This window comes from Eleginops maclovinus, chromosome 14 (assembly GCF_036324505.1).
Source record: "Eleginops maclovinus isolate JMC-PN-2008 ecotype Puerto Natales chromosome 14, JC_Emac_rtc_rv5, whole genome shotgun sequence".
Classification (NCBI taxonomy): Eukaryota; Metazoa; Chordata; class Actinopteri; order Perciformes; family Eleginopidae; genus Eleginops; species Eleginops maclovinus.
In genome coordinates, this window is record NC_086362.1 from 12,611,187 (window position 1) to 12,631,625 (window position 20,439).

The window sequence follows — 20,439 nt, forward strand, 5'->3', positions numbered from 1 at the left end:
TCAACTAAAACTATATTTTCATTTTAACTTTTCTATTTATGCTTTAGAAATTAATACCAGGTGTATTCATACTTATGGAATAGCACTTACAGGGTGATAGCTTCCACTGGGGTCAACACAGCCGCAGTCTTTCAGGGACACACACTTGTCGTTACTGAGGATGTAGCCCGGGTTACACTCACAACCCTCCACACACACATCCTGACAGCCAGGAGACCCGACAACACCCAGGCACGTCTCGGGACAGGAACTCACACACAGAGAGTAGGAGCTGTCGGGAGGACAGGTCAGGGCTGCATGGAGGGACAAAGACAGGATGCAATTAAAATATGATTATTCTTATGTAAAGTTGGGTATTTAAAGGATGGGGGTCTGTGGGGATTAAATCATTTTTGGAGCCAGCCTCAATTGACCATACGAGCCGCTGCAGTTTTTGGCACTTCTGCATTCTCAGCCCTGAAGTTTGCCGCTATAACTTTTTGCAGTTGTGATGAATCAAATGTAAAAAATGGTAGTTTTGTCAGGCTGTCATGCTGGCAATTGCAATGCTAATGTATAGCATGTATAAAAATTGAATAGTAACATGATGATAGTGCGGCACTGTAATGCTGGCAATTTCAATGCTAATATGCTAATGTTGGTGGGGGTAAATTCGCGTCAATCCCCAGCCCCTAGACTAAACGTCTCGAACGGTCCTTAGGTAGGAGTTACATTTGTCATAAAAATCCAGGGGATGACAAAAGATCTTAAGGGGAACATTTTAGATTACAGCAATCTATCTTTTAATAATATCTCATTTCGGACATGACAGATCAATCGCACACTGCCATCATTACAGCCAAAGATCACAAGTTGCTAAAATGAAATATAATTATACTTCAATGATTTTTTATCCAATATTACAAAATATAAATAGTGCCTATCTGTTATTGAAGAAACAACATTAGACATCTCTAATTACTGTAAAAACTCAACGCAAAGCAGAGAAGACAATGATCCTCTGAGTTATACTTACGACAGAAGGTTGGAGTCCTCCACTGGTGGACTTTGGCCCCGGCGCTCTGGCAGGCATCAGTGTAGGCCTGGAGCTGGTCACACAGTACATGCTGCTGGCCATTGAACCGACACATGTCGTACACACAGCTCTGGAAGAACGGAGTGGGGTCCACCTTGCTGATACACTCCCTGGAACAGAGAATGGTCCAAAACACTACAAAGATCAACTAATGACATCACTTCACTTGTAGCGTTCTCTTTATCTAATTGGTCCTTGAAACCGTTTTTAATCATCCTTAACAACCCAACCTGAGAGACACATTTTTACCATTACCATTATGTATGTGTGTGTGGGTGTTTTAATGTGTTTCAGTGCTTTTTTTATTCTTTTTTATGATATAGTACAAGCAATAACTGTAATCTGAAACAGATAAATGACATTTTGTCGTAAAGATACCACAATCTGTCTGATAAAACACCCACTTTCTAAATTGAACCAATAAGAGAACCCGTTAAATATACTCAGACTGATGGGAGTATCTACAACCACACCCTCTAACTACCCTCTGTCCGGAGTTATTGATGTTATCTGAAAGAATTCTAGATAAATACGTGCTGACACTGCTGAGAACAGGAAGTCCCATAGATAAATGTAAATGTTGAGAAACAAGAGTAATTCAAATGTATGACAAAATGCTTACAGTCCAAACTGGATGATTGTCAAAATGTATTATTCTACTTGAAATGTCAAATTTGATCATATACTATCAATAGGTTTACAAAGAATTGATCACCAGTTAAAAATGTACAAAGCCATTATACGTTTCAACATGCATTTGTATATATTATGAAATATTTTGAACAAAATATGATTGTTTATTCTAAACCAAAATGTAACGGAGTGTAATAATATTCCAGAGATTCTTGATCATTATTGCAATGATTGGACTTATTTTCAACATCTAAGAATTAGAAGAAAAATGTGTAGGATAGAAATTGCGTAAAATTTAGATTAGCCCATTAGTCTTCTTCATAAATCAATATATTTCCGAACAGCTGCTTTATGCCCTTTGCCTGTTAGTACCAATAAAAAAATGATGTGAGCATTTCCCTGCTAGAAAGAAGACACACTACAGAGTTGCCTCTTGGGGAATTTCTTAACGTTAATAAGGACTTTAAAAATGATATAGGAAAAGAATGTGATTATTCTCATCTCAGCAGGGCAATTGTTTTAGCTCAGCTCCCTGTCAACAGCCCCTGCATCCAACAGTTACAGGAATTGAATAATTGGGAAGCAAGAAATCAGTTTCCTCACCTGAAGGGTCCTGCAGGGTCTTTGATTTTGCCACATTTTCCCGGTTTCACCACCTCAGCCTCCAGTTTTGGGTCACAGTCTGGGTCCGGTTTAGTACCTGGGGTGCACCTGATCAACACAAACAGAACAACAGGGTCCCATAAGAAGACTAAATTATACATCATCAGGTTTTTCAATTATTATTAATTAATCTGCCGTAACCACTTTGCTGGTGTTTTATTATACACATTTTCTGTCATATCATTAATTTGAATTAAGAACGTATGCACCTGAGATGCATAAGAGTAATTTATTTAAAAACAAAAACATGTTAGCATGTATCTCTGGTTCAAATTTCATTCAACAACATAAGAAATGTATTTTGTCAGTGTCGAAGAACCTTAAATAATTTGGTGGCGTTTAACAATACACGTTTTGTATCATATCATTTAACGTTAGCTTCTCTATGAGTCAAACGACATTAACATACATAATGTTAGCTAGCTAAACAATAGCACTAAGGACTCTACCCCGTCGTCATTTTTTGGCAATGTGAAATCAATATTCTTTTAATAATGTATCTATAATTATAGGTTTGCACAGTATAAATTCAATCATTATGCAATGTATCTATATAGTTTGTTTATTTTATGGTAATTCTCAAACTATTGGTACGTCAATAGATTTTAGAGTCCACTCATATCACATGTAGTTCAATCATATGCTTGGACCTTGAGTGCATTTCCAAGAACATACGAAGAAAATTCCAGCATGAGTGTAAGTGCTGTTGAATAAATATGTTCATGCTTCATAAGTAGATTTTGTGTAATAAATACATATTTATTTATTTGAAAGTTAAAATGTATTTCATATCTCAAACATTTGTTCTGTAAATCAATGTTCAACATGCTAAAAGAGCTGCAGCCAATAGTGCATTATTTAATTGTTTGCATTTTGATATTGCCCGGAACTAATGTTTTGTGTGTTTACCGCTGCATATTTAGTTGAGGGACGGTACAGTTCATAGTTCAATGAGTCGAGCGGCAGGTGCTCACAGATCTCCGCTATTGACGAAAGAACCTCTTTTCACGACAAGCGGCCAACGAGGTATTTTGTTTAAGTTATCTGTAAAATGTCATTTGTTTCATTTCGCGCCACAGCATAATTGTACAGTGTCTGGTTTTTATTTGTTTTATGTACTGTATAGTTCTCACGGCGTTAACAAGGCATGAGTGGCGGGACCAAAGGTGGAAGCAACAACAATAAACGCCCGTTCCAAAGAACCGACCTGTGTCTGTGTCGTCGTGGAGAGAGCTACAATGAGAATGAATGACTCTAAACTCACGTGTCATCTTCATCTTCTTCCGTCTGCCAGCTGTTCCCAAAGTCATTGACATTTCCTACCAGAACGCCATCTGGTTTGGTGAAATCATTGCCTGGTTTCCCATCATAGTCTCCACAGAGGCCACACATCTGGTCGTAGTAGGAGCTGGAGGGACAAAGACGAAGTCATGATGGAATTAAGAGATAAAGAAGAATGTCTTAAGAAGACTTAAAAGGTCAAAAACCGTTTGGCCCTTTGATGGAATTCTTGAGACATAATGCAGAATTATCTTCATCTGCGTCAGGGCATCATCAATGTTGTATTTATATAAAACCAAGGAATGTTGGGATTGAAGATGTATTAAAAAAAGCAGATCTCTATGACCTCTGACTTACAGTTTGGACAGATGCTTATATGATTTCTTAGGCAGCTTCCATGAAATACACCTAAACCTAGATTAAACTGACCTATTGCAGTTAGGGCTGTCACTTTACGTTCGAGAACCGATTGTAGGCTACAATCGATTGGACCGACCAACACACGTTTCAAAAATGAAAAGAGGGAATCGATTTTTACCAAATAACTTATTTTTTAACGAATTAAACAAATAAAAAATATTTTATTTCATTATGATTATTATTAACATAACTCACAAACAAGCAGAAAAGAAAATAATTCCGAAAGTGCAGTAGGCATTGCGACGGCTAAAAGTTCCCACCAACTGTCCGCACCGGAAACTGCCTGATAGTGTCGGCTGCCGCGGCTTAGTGTTTTGCCCAAAAATGGAGGGCAACGGCGATCAACCTGCGCGACATGACAGACGAGTGATAACCCCTAATCACATCAGGAGTTCGATATGGAAGCACTTCGGATTTTGGGCAGAAGGCAAAACTATGGAGAAGGATAAAGGGGTATGCAAACTGTGCGATCGTGAGTTCCCATTTCACAGCAGCACTACAACTATGAGGGGGCATGCAGACTCAGTATGTTCTGGTCCACTGTCTGTTGTGGGGACTGTAGCGATCCTGTGTGTTGGCTAAGTGAAATATTTTCAACCTATCTTTATGTTGGCTAGTCCTCAAGTGAATTTTAAGTTTTATTTTCAAACTATTTAACAATCGCCTGCCTATGCGAAATGTGTTTCATATTTATAATGGTAAACAGCCAGAAGCCTGCAGTATGTTTTCCTCATTGATGTTATGGCAGTCCATACTGCTTATTGTTTTTCAAGAATGCTCCTGTTTGATATACACGAACTTCACGCAATAAATAACCAGAAATGCTGACCTGTACCTCTCTTGCGCCCTCTTTACGTTCGTCCTAATGGCAGTGTGTTGGCCTTTATTTTGAAAATTGGGATAAGACGTGGATAATCGATTCTACAATCGGTTCAATGAAAATTTAAGTCTAAAAAATCGATTGCGATTTTTTCAAAAAGTGACAGCCCTAATTGCAGTTTATAGCATCTAAACCATTTTATATACGCAGCCGATATCATTTAGCTTACTTTGCAGTGTAAATACACTTATGAAGTTCATAATTTCAACAAGCAAAGTGTCAAATGTATCCACAGCTACATAAAATAAAATGTATCATTTTGGGATGCTAAAAGAAGCACAGTGTTTTTTACACTTTTAAGTTGATTTTATGGTCCCAGAAAGGTCTGTTTTAATTGCTTTTTTTTCTCCAATTACCACAATTTAGATTACCAACCTGGGAACTGAGATCTGGGCGTAATGGTTTCCATCCCAGCGCACCTGGAGGCCGAAGGTCGTCTTCAGGGTGATGTACTGACCCGCGAGACTGATGGTGATGAAAGGTGAGGGGGAGTTGGGGAGGGCCACTCGCAGTCCGTTCACCTGGGGGAAGAAAAGAACATAAAGACGGGTTTAAACCGAAGCTACCAGTAGCTGAGACTGGCGCTAAGCTCACAATGGGCCATGGGAACAATTGTGAAATTGCACTTCGCTAATATGCTAACATATCTGAATGCTAACTTTGTTGATCAGGATCATATTACAGTTCTTTAGAATCAAACATTTTAAATTGCCCCAAGCCTAAATGTCTCTGCTAGGTAGAGATATTAAACGTGTGTTAGTCGATAGAAATATGCACAAGTTAGATCTGAAAAAGTAAACTTATTATTATTAACTTGTTAGTAGATATTCTATTTAGTGATCATGTTTTCTGGTGCTTGTTTAAATTAAATGTTCAAACAGTTTCTAGTGATAGACTATTTTATAACAATAGCATTTTTAAATGCTAATGTAAAAATAAAACCAAGAAATAACAAATTTTGAACATTTTTGTGTAAATTATAAGATATGTATACAGCTTAGACATTAACATTTCATTTACTGCTTGTTAACAATTCCAACCTAAATGATATCAGTATACACAGCAGAGTGAAAAGTGTGCCAACCAATCCCAGTCTCCCCTACACTTAATATTTGTTATATATTTGTGATTTCCTGTCAGCTTATCCAATTTCACACGTGAATAAAAACCCTGCATACAGGGATTTAGATCTCAGGCTGGATAAGATGACGGAGCATTGCCACTGACGGATCAAATTGCTGATACGATGAAGAGAAAGAGGTTAGCAAACGGATTTCTAGGATTATGGCATTAAAAAGAGATACAAGTCAAGGAGCGTGGATAAGATCAAATGGAAAGGTGAAGAGGAAAAGGGAAAGGCTTTGTGCTTCACTAAACCAGGAGATTAAAGGTGTGTGTGTGTGTGTGTGTGTGTGTGTGTGTGTGTGTGTGTGTGTGTGTGTGTGTGTGTGTGTGTGTGTGTGTGTGTGTGTGTGTGTGTGTGTGTGTGTGTGTGTGTGTGTGTGTGTGTGTGTGTGGAACATAGATACACACATGTGCCAAGTCATGTTCTTCTCAGCTTGCTAATGTATATTTAGAGACACAACTACACTGTGTAAATGTTGTCCATACTGACCAGCGTTCTCCTGGACTTCATCAGGGTCACAGTGACTCCATTGACAGTGACGTAGAGTTTCCTCAGGTAGGACACACCGGACACGCCTCTCTCCTCATTCTTCCCCTCTACTGAGAACCAAGGACCTGCAGAAGGTTCAAATACAGAGAACATTGTCTTTGTTTGTGCTTCAATTTCGTGGAGTGGTGCGGTCGTGTTCCAATCAGAAAGCTGTGGGTTCGTTCCCAGCCCTCGCAGTCAACATGTCAATGTTTGCTCGGACATGTTATTTTACCCCAAATTGCTCCTAATGGCATGGCAAGATTGTGAAAGTGTAGGAATAATAACTTGTATATCTGAAGTGCTTTGAGGAGTCGCAAAGACTGGATAAAGTCCATTTACCATTTACAGGATTTGTTAACATCAATAAGGATTGAAAGCATGTCCAAAAACTCTCAAAATGTGAACAAATGTAGTCTAAAAGTGGGTCAAGAAATATGGCTTTCTTTGGTACTGGTCCTTTTCAATTTCAATTTCCAAAGTGGTTGTAGTGCCACCTCCTGGTGTGAGGAGATCAGATTTGATAAGATAACTAGAAGTAGATATGTGTAATAAATTGTTGACAGTTACAGAAAGTTACATAACATCTTTCATTATCTGTTCATCTTCAATGGAATGTTCTTACCTGTGTTGTTCTTGCAGGTCCTGGCAAGAGTGTAGGTACATGTTCCCATGAAGCTGAAGAACTTCTTGTCAAACGTGTTGTAGTGAGGATCTCCGGAAACCACACAGTCCTGAGAGCCTGCGAGAGAGGGACAAGCAGGGAACATAATAAGAATTTTTTTTGTTAAGATTAAACAACTTGCATTAGGGAGAAGTTTCTCTGTGTGGTAACAGAAAATAAGCGGTACTGAAATTGTACCCTGCAGTACACCTGAGTATCATGAGTATGCAACATACAGTATGATATACTTAATATAAAAGTAAAAGATATAAGAAATGCAGTAGAACATGCAAAAGACAAAATTATTCAGGTAAATGGTTTGTTTTTCCGTTATACTGCTAATGTAAATACACTTTGATACACACACTTTAGTTACACTTAGTATGAAGGTTGTAAACCTACCGGTGGGATAGCAGCCCAGCTCTCCCTCCTGGAGTTTACACTCGTGCATTGGGGGGCAATCAAAGGCCGAACAGGTCACAAAGGGAGCGTTGCACCTACACTTCAGCTGACAATCCTCCACATAAAACTCGTCTCCAGGCTGACACACACACACACACACATTTTAACTGTGTTAGCAGGATCCTCATATATTCACAAAAGCAATCATTTCCTCATGGTTTTGAACTGAAACTGATACAAACCACCCTTCTTTGTACCTGATAATACTGTTCGTTGTAATTGCAGCCACACGAACTCTTCTTCACGCACTTTCCGGCACTCAGGACGTAGCCAGGATCGCACACACAGCCCTCAGAGCAGGGGCCACCGCAGGAGGGAGGTTTCTCCAAACACGTCTCCTGGCACGGGTCTGCACATGGCTCATAGTGGCTGTTGGGTTCGCATTTCAGAGCTAGTGGGGAGGAAAGGAGGCTGAGTTCAGCGATAGGACATAAAAGCATATGCTGAGACCGGGCCCATTATTTATCCAGTGTATAATCAAGATTTGTACTGTAAAATTGTTTATGGCAGCAGGCTTCATTTGTGGGCTATAGATAAATGACTAACTCATTATATGCAAAATGGGTTGGCAAAATCCATCTAGCCCATCTGTTATTGGACCCACCCATTTTCCTCCCTACTTGGATTTCCCTTGGGGTATGATGTCCTCTTGAGGGACTTTGTCATTCTTCCTTTATGAGGCACTTTATTACTCACAGAAGCACCACTGTTGTAAATCTGCATTATTATTCTATTGCAAAAATGTGTAAAGTTCAAAGACGGTTTCCTTCAAAAAAATGTAGCATGCTGTTACTCAAAGTCCTAGAAGCAAGACCACATTTGCAGCACTATGATCATTTTGAGCCAATTCGGCTGAGTTCTTGTTTTGACATGCTTCAAAAATACAAGAGTAGATGATGGAAAAAAAACTGTGTTTTTCTTGCCCTACACCCCACCATCATTTCTCAGTCCATTCTTTGACCCGAAACTCACGGCAGAAGGTTTCACTCCTCCAGACTCCGATGTTTACCCCGCGGTCCTGGCATTCATTGACGTAGGCTTCGATGGCTTCACATAGGATGGGCTTGGCTCCATCCAGCTCACACAGGTCAAACACACAGTCCCTGAAGTAATTCTGAAGACACACACATAGTTTGAGTTATCATCCTTAACTATATATCTTTATCTTAAAACATAAACTGCCATTTCTGTCTCCCTCTTTCCGCTGCTTCTTCTTATTTTGATGACGTTGTAGTGATTTTATTTTATTGCATGTAGGTTCACCAAAATTAGTACAACATTAAAAGAGGCAACTTCTGTATGCTTGTCTGTGCTGTAATTATGTGTGTGTTCCGTGTGTGTAGCGACTTACATTTGGATTGACTTTGGCGTGGCACACAGCGAAGGGACCCTTTTTGTCCAGCAAGATGCCACAGTATCCTGAACTCTCGTACATTTCCTGCTCTCCAACCTCACAATCGGGGATGGTGGTGTTGGGTTTCTTGTTGCACCTGTCAACACAGACAGTTACTTAGAGACAGTCGGCATTTTTTGAAAAATAAACAGCAATGTGTATTTTCATATATATTGACCCAATTTGTTTTGGATTAACTATGAAGCAAGGAAACGTTCTGCGTGGGTGTGCCCTGTGCATTTCTTGAAAACCAGCTCATCCAATCAATTTTACTTTTGGCGGGTGTTTTGCTTAAGACTGTTTAGCGTGATGTAAATCGGATTAGCTTTTGTCGTGCCCCTTCTGGGCTGGCACACTCACAACATGCATCTACTTGTATTAAATAAATTGGCATGGTGAAACTAGTGCGGTAATGTCTGTGGATGCAGCTTGTTGGTAGAAAAATGAATGTATGCTACTAACTCTGGATCAGTGTTCCAGCTGTGTCCAAATTCATTGGGGTTGTTGGTCAATGATCCATCTGGTTTACGGAAGTCATCTTTGGAATTCCCATCGTAATCTCCACACAGTCCACATAGCTTGTCTTTATAGCTGCAGGTTAAAAGAAAATAAATTAGGGATTTGAGTAAGAGCAACAATTCAGTTAGAGCTACATGTTTCTACTTGTCCACCACCATATGCTAGAGTTTGTGACAACGTTTTTGTTATTTATTTCTAGCTTCTGATTCTGTATGTGGGGTTTATCGTAACGAAAGATGCAGTCTCCGGTGACTGTATCCTTTTCAGTCTTCACTTACTCTTTGATAATTTTGATATCCATAAAGTGGTTTCCATCATAACGAACTGTCACTCCAAAGTCCATGGACACAGTGTAGAACTTCCCTGACTTGAACACAGAGACACCTGGGGCCGGACTCACTGCCAGATTTACATTGGTCCCATTCACCTGTGTGGGGTACCAATAACATGGTTTGGTGATTACTGTGGTAAAACAGGCAGGATATAGTAAAACAAATTACAATGACAGAAGCAACTTAAATGCAGCTGTAGAATAAGCTCCAAAGTGTAAAGTTAATGTTAGACTAAATCATGGTAATATATTGTAGATGACATCACACAATTTCTAAGACATGTGCTTTGCTTTATTGGTTGAAAATCAGACTTTGTGCAGTGCAATAAATCTCACATCACATAGTTTACCAATATAAAAACAGTGTGTATTTATACTCGTTTTGTTTGACTTTACATTCATATTTGTTAATAACTATTTTTGCCAATCTGGGCAAGAAAACAGCCTACAATAACTAGATTTTTCTAGACATATTTGAATCAATTGTATGATGGTGTTTACTGTGACACCCTGTTAAAAACTGCTAGTTCCTCCACTTCTTACCTGCACAGTGCCACCTTTTAGAATGGAGATCTTCAACATGCGTACGTATACATGGACAGCCTTCAGATAGGAGATGGTGGGCCTGTTAAAGCGATTTTCATTGTCTGCATGGACCTCAAAGTGTGGAAGGGTGGTTTCATTGCAGGGTCCAGACATCAAATAGCTGCAGTTTCCCATGAAATTGTACTTGCGTTTGTCAAAGGTGGTGTAGTGCGGATCACCAGATGCTATGCACGTGGATGTACCTAAGGTATTAGGAGGTATGTTAGCAGTTATTCTGTTACAAATATGCTTCACTGGTTCACAGTAATTTAAGTTTAAGAACTAACTAAACTCCAGTTTCTGTAGAATACAGCAGATGGTGGCAACAGGTTAATTGGGACCCACTCATGTGGTCATTTTGAAGCGACACCTAAACGTTTTTAGTCACTGGTCACAATTGAGTTCTTCAGGAAAGTTATAAATGTAAAATGCAGTGAGATATTAGCAGGGTAGGGTTAACAGACTCAATAATGACACTTACAAAGCAGTACAGTATCTAAAGTGTTCTAAGGTTTGCAAAAACAGGCCACCTACTAGTCACACCAGAACAAGTATGACCATGGAAGATTCTTTTTTGCAAGGCACTGTTTTCTGTGTACGATCAAGTTTGAGGAAGGGTTTGTAAAGAAGTGGGTACTGTATCCCTGTTCAAACAATTATCCTGTGTCACTATTCTATAATAAGACTTACGCTCTGCCTTTTTGTGCGGTGGGAAAGAGGACTTCTTTTACCTTTGGATGTGGCTGATCGACACAATAGTAACCTTGTATCATTTGAGCTGCTAGTAATAACTCAATTACTGAAAAAGTAACCAGTCATAATTACCTTTAGGATAGCAGGCTGAAACTCCATTATCCTCACGACACTCTTCAGTGGATTCACATGAGTTATCAACACATTCTACAGTGTAGTTTCCTGCACAGCGACACAGCTTTGAGCAGCCATCTCCCAATATAATTTCCCCAGTCTAAAAGAACATTGAAAAAAGGATTACATAGGCAGAATGTGCTGTGTGTCACTATAACTACAAAGTACAACCTTCTGTCATGTACTATGTTATCATCATATATTTTACTAAACAGGATAGCGTGCATATGGGGATATTATGCATATGGGGATATATATAGTAATGAAATCCAACCTCATAATAGTTATTCTGGTCATCCAGACAGCCACACTTTTCTAGTGGGACACAGCGTCTACCCTTGAAGACAAACCCTGGTTTGCAGAAGCAGCCACTGATACAGGATCCAGAACAGTTGGAAGAGGGTTCCATACAGGTCGGGATACAAGCTGGACCACATTCTATATATTCTGCATCAGGAGGGCATGGGTCTGTACAGCAGAAAGAAACACATTTGATTAATGGAAACATGTAAGAAAGAAAGAATTGAAGAATTAAAACAATAATTAATCTAAACTTCATAGGCATGCATGCTTACTGGTTGGTTCTGGTGTTGTAGGTCTAGGAGTTGTTGGTTTGGGTGTGGTTGGTCCTGGAGTTGTTGGCTTAGGTGTGGTTGGTGCAGGAGTTGTTGGTTTGGGTGTAGATGGACCCGGAGTTGTTGGCTTAGGTGTGGTTGGTGCATGAGTTGTTGGTTTGGGTGTAGATGGACCAGGAGTTGTTGGCTTAGGTGTGGTTGGTGCAGGAGTTGTTGGTTTGGGTGTAGATGGACCGGGAGTTGTTGGCTTGGGTGTGGTTGGTGCAGGAGTTGTTGGTTTGGGTGTAGATGGACTGGGAGTTGTTGGCTTAGGTGTAGTTGGCCCGGGAGTTGTTGGTTTGGGTGTAGATGGACCAGCAGTTGTTGGCTTAGGTGTGGTTGGTCCAGGAGTTGTTGGTTTAGGTGTGGTTGGTCCAGGAGTTGTTGGTTTGGGTGTAGATGGACCGGGAGTTGTTGGCTTGGGTGTGGTAGGTCCTGGAGTTGTTGGCTTGGGTGTAGTTGGACCATGTGTAGTTGGTTTAGGTGTGGTAGGTCCTGGAGTTGTTGGCTTGGGTGTAGTTGGACCATGTGTAGTTGGTTTAGGTGTGGTAGGTCCTGGAGTTGTTGGTTTGGGTGTAGTTGGACCATGTGTAGTTGGTTTAGGTGTGGTAGGTCCTGGAGTTGTTGGTTTGGGTGTAGTTGGACCATGTGTAGTTGGTTTAGGTGTGGTAGGTCCTGGAGTTGTTACTGGTGGTTTCGGAGTTGTTGGTGGAGCTATAAATGAAAAATAAATGGTTTACCGTTAAAGGTTATTTTGTTATGGTGTAGAGAGTAACTGTCCTCCGGTCAGTTTCTCACCTTTGCAGACCGTGACACACACAGCATCAACAGCAATGTCCGTCTCCATAGTTTCTCCATACGTTCCCACAATCACAAACTGAAATACATATACATCCGACAAGAAGGTTATTGCAAACCTATGCACACACTCTAAAAGACACACAGGAGTTAGTATTTACCTCAATGGCAGCAGATCCCAAGTAACGGACCTCTGCAGGCTTCCAGCTTTCACCCTGGTTCCCTCTGACAGTGAAGATAGTAGGTCCAAGGCCAGCTGGTAAATACAATTGAACAAAATGAAGCAAGAAAAACTTTTTTAAGCTGTCTGTGTTTCAGACCATTTTTATAAATGCAATCTACCTGGGGTTTTAGTGTGGACACTGATCTCCATGGTCGTGCTGGTGCCGTACAAGAAGTAATGGAAGGTGAGGTCAAGACATCCAGAGGAGGTTATAACAGGACTGATTATCTGAGACTTAACTCCAGGGACAGCATATGAAGCATCCATCAACATGTAGGAACCAACTACATAGGGTTAAAATAAAGAAATGACATTAAGAAAAGGACAACATTTCATTTCAATCATTAATTAAGTTTCTATGTGAGTGTGTAAAGAAGTGTCTGTGTGCATTTAAGTGCTTCATGTTGAGCAACACATTTATTTGAAGGGTTTTTATGACATTTTATGACATTTCACAAAAAGGAGAAAACTATCTGTCAGACACTTTCATTTCCATGCAGACTTTTGAAAACAACAACTGCTTACATCCAGGTTTGGAGAAGTCATCATTTGGGCCGCTGCCCTCAGTGTCAGTTTGCCCATTCCACTGCTCAAATCCAAATGAATCAGGATTCTCTGTGTTAATCATCCACCCACACAGCTCATCAGTAGTGTCAAAATCACAGCCAGAAACACAAGCTGTGAAGAAAAAAGCAAAAAAATCAATGAAAGAGCAAATTGCTTTTGTGCGTATGTGAGGGTGTCAGAGCGAAAGCTTACAGGGACATGCTCCTTCAGTGATGACGATGTTGTCCAGAGCTGAGTCACAGGAGCTACTGAGGCCTCTCTTAGCCTCAAAAACAATCTATAGATTCAGAACATACATTATCAACCTAGATGATGATATGAATACAACAGTGGTTTCATTGCATGAAAAAGCTGTGTATCGATTTCAGCTTTATATTCGCAAATTTGTTTGAAATGTACATTATATTTAGATGGAATGTTGGCTAATGAAATGAGACATTTAAGTGTTTAACCAATTAGATATTGGGTCATCCTTATCATGTCTTGGAGGGATGGTAACACAAAGATACAAAGTCATGCTAAAAGGAAATGGAAGATTCTAACTTTATGTCAAGATTTAACAAAAAGCGTGACCTGCTAACACTCACATTAACGCTCTCACTGCTGGATTTTGACACGGTGATGGAGCCCTTCAGCCAGGCTGGACTCTGGAAACCTGTCTTCTTCCATACTTCGTCCTCACTGCCAGGCCTCTTGGCCAGAACTCTTAACAAATTGTTACTGTCGGAGCCGTACATGTAGTATCGGAACTGGACACAGATCTGAGTCGCGGAAGTTGAGAGGGCAGGGCTCAGAAGACGAACTTTCTGTCCATTAGGCACATTGTCACATTCATGGTAGATGTAGAAGCCCTCTGCAGACAGATTCAGACAAAAGGAAGACATGTATTTATATACTGTGTCCAAATTTCCATGCTAAGGTTCTAAATCAACCCTAATCATGGTTGATTATCAACATTTTAGAGGCAGTAAATGTTTCAATCAAACTATGCATTCAGGACTGACCTCCGTTAGGGTAGTCTCCATTGGGGCCAGTGTTGAGGGTTGGGGTTGAACCTTTTTGTCGGGTCCAATCGCCATTGTCTGTGCTGTCCTGGGTGAACCTGCAGAATGGTGCACTGTCCTGGTTAAAGTCACAGGAAGTCAGCTCTACTTCTGGAAATAGATAAACACAGTAATATTGACAAATGGATACTGTAGAGGTCAATATGTTTAAAAATCAAGAAAATATAAAGACCACTTATTTTGTCCTTAATTGTCAAGGAAAATAAACGTTTGGATCTTATCATTGCCGTAGAGAACATTACCATACCAACAGTACCAAATTCCATACCAGTGTTTTGTTGTATACGATTTTTGACTTTTTACTTTGTTTGCACATTAGAAACTTGATATTTGATAGGAATTGGCATGTTTGTTCTTCTACCCTCACTGAGACATTCAGGTTGTCAATTGGATAAGCTCCTGGTCAAGGAAGAATGAGACACTTTTTTCAAACTTGAGTAGTGTCTACAGTAGGGGGCGCAACCTTAAACTTAACCTGGACAATGTTGATTTTGTATTTCCTTTGAGAAAATTATCTTGCTGAACAAAATGTCCAAGTAGTATGCATGTTTGTTCGCCACAGAGCCTATATCTGCCATAGTTTAATCATAAAATCAGTTTGGCTGAAGAAGAAGAAGGAACCACAGCGACGCTGTCTTTCAATGTTGCCTACGAAAATGTGTCATCCCTACAACTCTATTATCAGGATGTCGTTGTCAATCACAAGGTAGGCACCCCCTAAGGCTGTTTTATCCTCCAAACATTTGACTATAGTTTAAAAGAAGAACATGGAGGCAACGCTCACTTGTTTAGAGATGTTGGCTTCTACTGAGGACTGATATGTCTCTTTTGTTTCCTGCGTATAGAAGTGTTTGTTGCTTATGTATAGGGAAGATAAGAAACTGTAAAGAGTTAAAGTCCACACCAACGGCAAGGACAGTCTGGTGGAGTCACATGTATTCCTTAAGTCCCAGCTCTATGGATACATACCATCCAATTTATGTTCATATTTTGATTAAAGATAATGATACACAGAATTGATTGCATGATAAAAATCTACATACCCTCTCTCTGTGTTCTCTGCAGGCTGTAAAACAGAGAAAGACACAATAGATTCACATTAAAGTTTGGTTAAAAGCAGGTTGTTTCCTTTCATAGTGAGGCCTTAAATGTCAGGAGAGAAGATATCCAAATATTACAGTCGATATAAAAATTACGTATAAAAATGGCTGAAATGCAAAGTGAATATTTTTCAATTTTTCATTATTTTGTAGTAATAAAGTGGAAATTAGTGCAACCATTGACAAGAAAGTAAGGAAAGAAAACTAAAGACCCTTTAATCAAATATTCCAAAGAAAAATGCAATTGGCAACAACAGATACAGTATTCTCCTCTTTCCTCAAAATTCATCAAAACAAACAATAAAAGTAACCAGTACATGAGTTGGCATGTGAGCAATAGATACAAAGTTTAATATGGCATCATATAAAAACATACACATTTTAAAGAATGCCCATACACCATCAATGAATCTGGGAGCACCATTTTTATAGAGATTTCATAGGAATTCACACTGATACTACAGAGCTGCCGTTCCCAATCCAAGGGGCTGAAATATCTGAAATATATTTCATATATTTATATCATGATAATATATTTTATATATATTATTAAAATAATGTATGACAATGTGACAATCTCCAAGATACATTTAACATTGATTATGGTTATACATTCAGAAATGTGTTACTTTTTATATGATTGGAACCAGGGCTGGAATTAAATAAACAATATTTGCATTTTTTATAAATCTGCCAATTATTTCTAAGTGTCTTAAAATTCTGAAACTAGTAAAAAACCCATTCTTATTTTTCAAAGCCTAGAGCAATGTCTTTAAATATCCAAAAAAAATCATACTATTTGATATTAAACAGAGAAAAGTAGGAAATCTCAATATTTCAGAGGCTGGGTTAATCAATTTACATTTTCCATCAAAAATACCTCAATGATTAATTGATTATCAAACTAGCTGGTAATTATTTTTTCCAAATAACTGATTAATCATTAGAGACTCACCCTTGGTGTGCCTGTCTTCCTGCCCTGCAGACACACATCCATAAGAGCAGAATTAGAAACTTGAATGTATCCATGGCTAACTGTTAGTTAGCAGTTGAGAAAGACAGAGGGACAGAGCAGAGGACTTTATATAAAGAGCCAGGAGGGTGTGGGGGGTGTGAGGTGTGTGTGTGTGTGGGGGGGGGGACCAGGGGTGTGATGGGTGGGTGGGTGATGCGGGTGCTGAATTGCTCGATAACTTGATGTCGCAAAATGTGTAAATAAGTAACTTTTGTTGATAGGGATCCGGGTGTGTTCTCTCTAGGTGTGTGACTGCTTTTTGGCCTCTTAGCAGTTCACAGGGAGGGTGGGGATGCTCATCAAATGATATTACAAATATCAACTTGTACTGTAAGACCTTATAAAAATCCATGTGTAATAAACAGAATTCTTTTATCACATAGACTCACCTTGTTATGACATAATTTTGCATTCTTTGGGTGGGATGGGATCAAAGTACAAATAAACTACTTTTGTCATTTCTGATGAATTCATCCCAGCAATTTTCTAATTTTAATTATTGAAACAGAGTTAAAAATATATATTTTCTGTTGCTGTTATTTCACTTATTAGGGTGTGTAAAATGAAAAGTCTGTCATCCGTCTCGGTCTTATGGAGAGTTTTTTATATTTTCATCATCATCATCAATTTTGTTACACAATGTTACTAAGATATGTTTAAAATAGTTTTTACATTTTGTTTTCCATAGCAACCTGGACAGCCTGATGTTTCCATGTGTACTTTGACCTCAGGCTCACTCCCTACAGTGACGCTCACACTTCTGAGCTTTATCTGTGAAAGTGAGATCTTATCCTTGCCTATAAGAACAATAAGATTTTCCATACTATATTTGTTTTGTCGTATATAACATTTTAGACTTTGTCCCGAGGGCAGGTTATTTAAGTACTCACATGGAAATCAACTGTTGAGATTTTTATGCTCACTGAGATAATAATCTCTTCAATTTGACAAACAAGATTGGGGTCTTGTCAAGGATGAAGGAGACACTTGTAGTCCTTTCAAATGTGTATTTCTCCTTTTTGACTGTGGACTTACAGTTTAATTTCTATACATACAAAAACTAAGTTGTCATCAGCTGCAACAGTGTGTGTTTTGTTTGTCTTGATAGCAAAATGGGCTCTTGGAGACAAAAACTGTAGCGGGAACTACCGAAGCTGTTTGGAGTTCTTTGCCAGTTGTTTTAAAGTATTACAAATACTGATATCAAATGAGATAGATGCAGTCATGAAATGTTATAGATGTTGTAGTTGAGAAAGGTAGACGTTTAAGATTGAAATGGTACATGCAATCGGGTCCATGAGCAATTGGCCCCTTCCACTTAATGCCCCTTTTTAACGCCATGGCCCAAGTTGGTGTCACCAAGGTGTGTGGTTAGGTAAAAAATGAAGGCCAATATTGAAGATGGGTGTGCGCCGAGTTAGTAACTGGGTTGGAAAGGGCCATTGAACGACACTTTAAGGCAGTGGCCCGATTTGCTTTGCGATTGTGTTCCAATCACATTGTGGTCTCTATTTCCCTTACAAACACTTGGCAAAAAACAGGTAGATTGAACAAGAAGTCGCACTATAAACACAACGTAAACTACACTTCCATATGTTATAATTCTTTACAGGGAAAAAATAAAGCCTAGAACCTTAGAGACCGGGCCACTGGGGCAGGTTGAAATCAGGCTGGGGACTGTTTAGCCAGTGTTCAAAGGGTGTGAAGTTCTTTCTTTCTCAGTTTGCCACTTTAAAAAAAAAATGGTTTGACTTTCTTTGAATCACATAAGCGTAACAAATGACAAGCAGTCACACTATGTCCATTCTTTTGTGTGAACAAGTATGTGCACACAGCTCAGAGCAGAATGTAAAAAGAAAACATGAACCTCAGCTGTTTTGTATGTGGTGATTCACATTCATAAAAACATCATTCACTTCAGTCAGCTATCTATATGTGTGTGTGGAAGTCCCTTTCTGGGAAAGATACTGAGGCAGAAGGAAACTCCTCCGACGTTAGAACATTTGTATTGGTTCTTACCATGACTGAGCAAATTCAGTGTTCTTTCTGAGGGGTGGGGCTGCAGTTCATTTCAGAGACTTGTTGGGTCATACCTATATATTTCACAGGCTATTAACCTTTACTTAGCTGATGTTTATTGGAGTTAAGTGACTGTTGCTCTGTTCTATTTTGGGCAACAATTCTGTTATCAAAAAGACACAGTTGTGGCAGTAATACATGGAATATTATTCTGTCAAATATTGTAATTATGTTATGTATTGGTTGATTTTTTATTGCCTGGATTTGCTCTTGGTTAATATAAATGAATGACATGATTGGTTTTAAATGGTTTATCTCAAAACAGCACCGTATCTGCCAACTAATAAATTTCCCAATAAATAAACTGTATTTGGCCTAAAGTTCAAGAGCTTAAGATTTGAAACTTTAACAAGGCCGCTGTAACAGTAAAACAGTTACAGAAATAAGCAAACAGAACAGTCTTTCAGGATATAACATAAATATTTTATTACATGGCTTGAATACTCTATTCTGATTGGTCAACTTGGACATTTCAGAGGTTGTTAATACTCTGCTAACACACCACCGCTAATGAGAACATGACTTTTACTAAGGAGGATCCAGGGTGTATGTGTATTAACATCAATCCATTCATTCATTCAGAAAGGCTTGATTAATGCACAATATACAAATAGAATAAAATTAATGTACTTAATTAGCTGAACAATATCGGTCTACCCCAAGATAGGCTCATATGTCAACATCCTACAAAGGCTATCGGGAATTTCTTATTTTAATAGTTTGCAAAATATAGATCTATGGAAACACCCTGAGGGTGTGCCAATCTGGTGACAAATCACTGATCTTTGTACTAACATACAAAACACTTCAACTCAACATTACCTTAGTAACAAACTGGGTGTGCCGCAAAGTGTCGATGAGTGTTTAACCAAAGTGCAAGTGCATGTGAAAATGCATTAAAATCTAAATCCGAAGGCTCCAGGACCAGCTTAAAGACAACATAATAAAGAGAGAGGGGGTTGGGGTGTACCAATACTGAAAGTCAACGTGGGCCTTGTTGATAAGGCCTAATGAAATTGTGAAGATGAAGAAGTTAGTCCAATGAGGGTGGTTTTGTCCACAAGTTTCAGAAGCTTCACTGACTGGTGACTGGGTGCAACTACAAAATTAAACATATAAAATGTCTTAGTTTGACCAATATAGGACATAATTGAACAATTTACAAGTGGCATCTGAGAAGAAAATGCAATTATTGTTTGTTAGTCTGAAAGAATCTTTAAATTTTGATGGACTAGGCTCATTATTTCACTGGCTGCGATGGCCGAGTGGTTAAGGCGTTGGACTTGAAATCCAATGGGATCTTCCCGCGCAGGTTCGAACCCTGCTCGCAGCGAATATTTTCGTTTTGCTGCGCTGTACACTGCACAAAAACACGCCGATCTTTACGCGACGGTGACTGAGGTCCAATAGTTCCTTGCAAATATTTACTGATAAACTGCAAGACAAAGATAGACATGTAATATTGAGATAGAGATGTTAACAACTTCATGGTTACTTTATTTGTTTTAATCTAGGATCATATTCCCTTCTTTAGTTTATTAAAAACGGTAGA

The 20,439-nt window shown here is 39.1% G+C and overlaps 1 protein-coding gene, 1 long non-coding RNA gene and 1 other non-coding gene across 3 annotated transcripts in view; 2 read left to right on the forward strand and 1 right to left on the reverse strand.

The window, feature by feature from the left end:
* The window catches only part of zanl (zonadhesin, like), a 30,077-nt gene extending 13,235 nt beyond the window's left edge, over nt 1-16,842 (reverse strand). The window contains 26 exon segments of the mRNA XM_063900475.1: nt 91-293; nt 1,016-1,185; nt 2,312-2,419; nt 3,636-3,779; nt 5,328-5,473; nt 6,568-6,692; nt 7,232-7,348; nt 7,673-7,811; nt 7,930-8,123; nt 8,705-8,846; nt 9,084-9,222; nt 9,588-9,716; nt 9,923-10,071; nt 10,519-10,763; nt 11,386-11,527; nt 11,702-11,895; nt 12,003-12,755; nt 12,840-12,918; nt 13,001-13,095; nt 13,182-13,346; nt 13,588-13,740; nt 13,822-13,906; nt 14,217-14,482; nt 14,634-14,783; nt 15,737-15,759; nt 16,749-16,842. Of these exon segments, the coding sequence (XP_063756545.1) occupies nt 91-293; nt 1,016-1,185; nt 2,312-2,419; nt 3,636-3,779; nt 5,328-5,473; nt 6,568-6,692; nt 7,232-7,348; nt 7,673-7,811; nt 7,930-8,123; nt 8,705-8,846; nt 9,084-9,222; nt 9,588-9,716; nt 9,923-10,071; nt 10,519-10,763; nt 11,386-11,527; nt 11,702-11,895; nt 12,003-12,755; nt 12,840-12,918; nt 13,001-13,095; nt 13,182-13,346; nt 13,588-13,740; nt 13,822-13,906; nt 14,217-14,482; nt 14,634-14,783; nt 15,737-15,759; nt 16,749-16,822 (4,329 nt within the window). The 5' untranslated portion in view covers nt 16,823-16,842.
* LOC134875813 (uncharacterized) lies at nt 3,305-6,203 on the forward strand. Its single transcript, XR_010167286.1, has 3 exons — nt 3,305-3,397; nt 3,498-3,849; nt 5,319-6,203. It is a non-coding gene; the product is annotated as an uncharacterized LOC134875813 (long non-coding RNA).
* Nucleotides 16,843-20,138: 3,296 nt separating the features above from the next.
* On the forward strand, nt 20,139-20,220 carry trnas-uga (transfer RNA serine (anticodon UGA)). Its single transcript has one exon. It is a non-coding gene; the product is annotated as a tRNA-Ser (tRNA).
* Nucleotides 20,221-20,439: the final 219 nt, after the last annotated feature.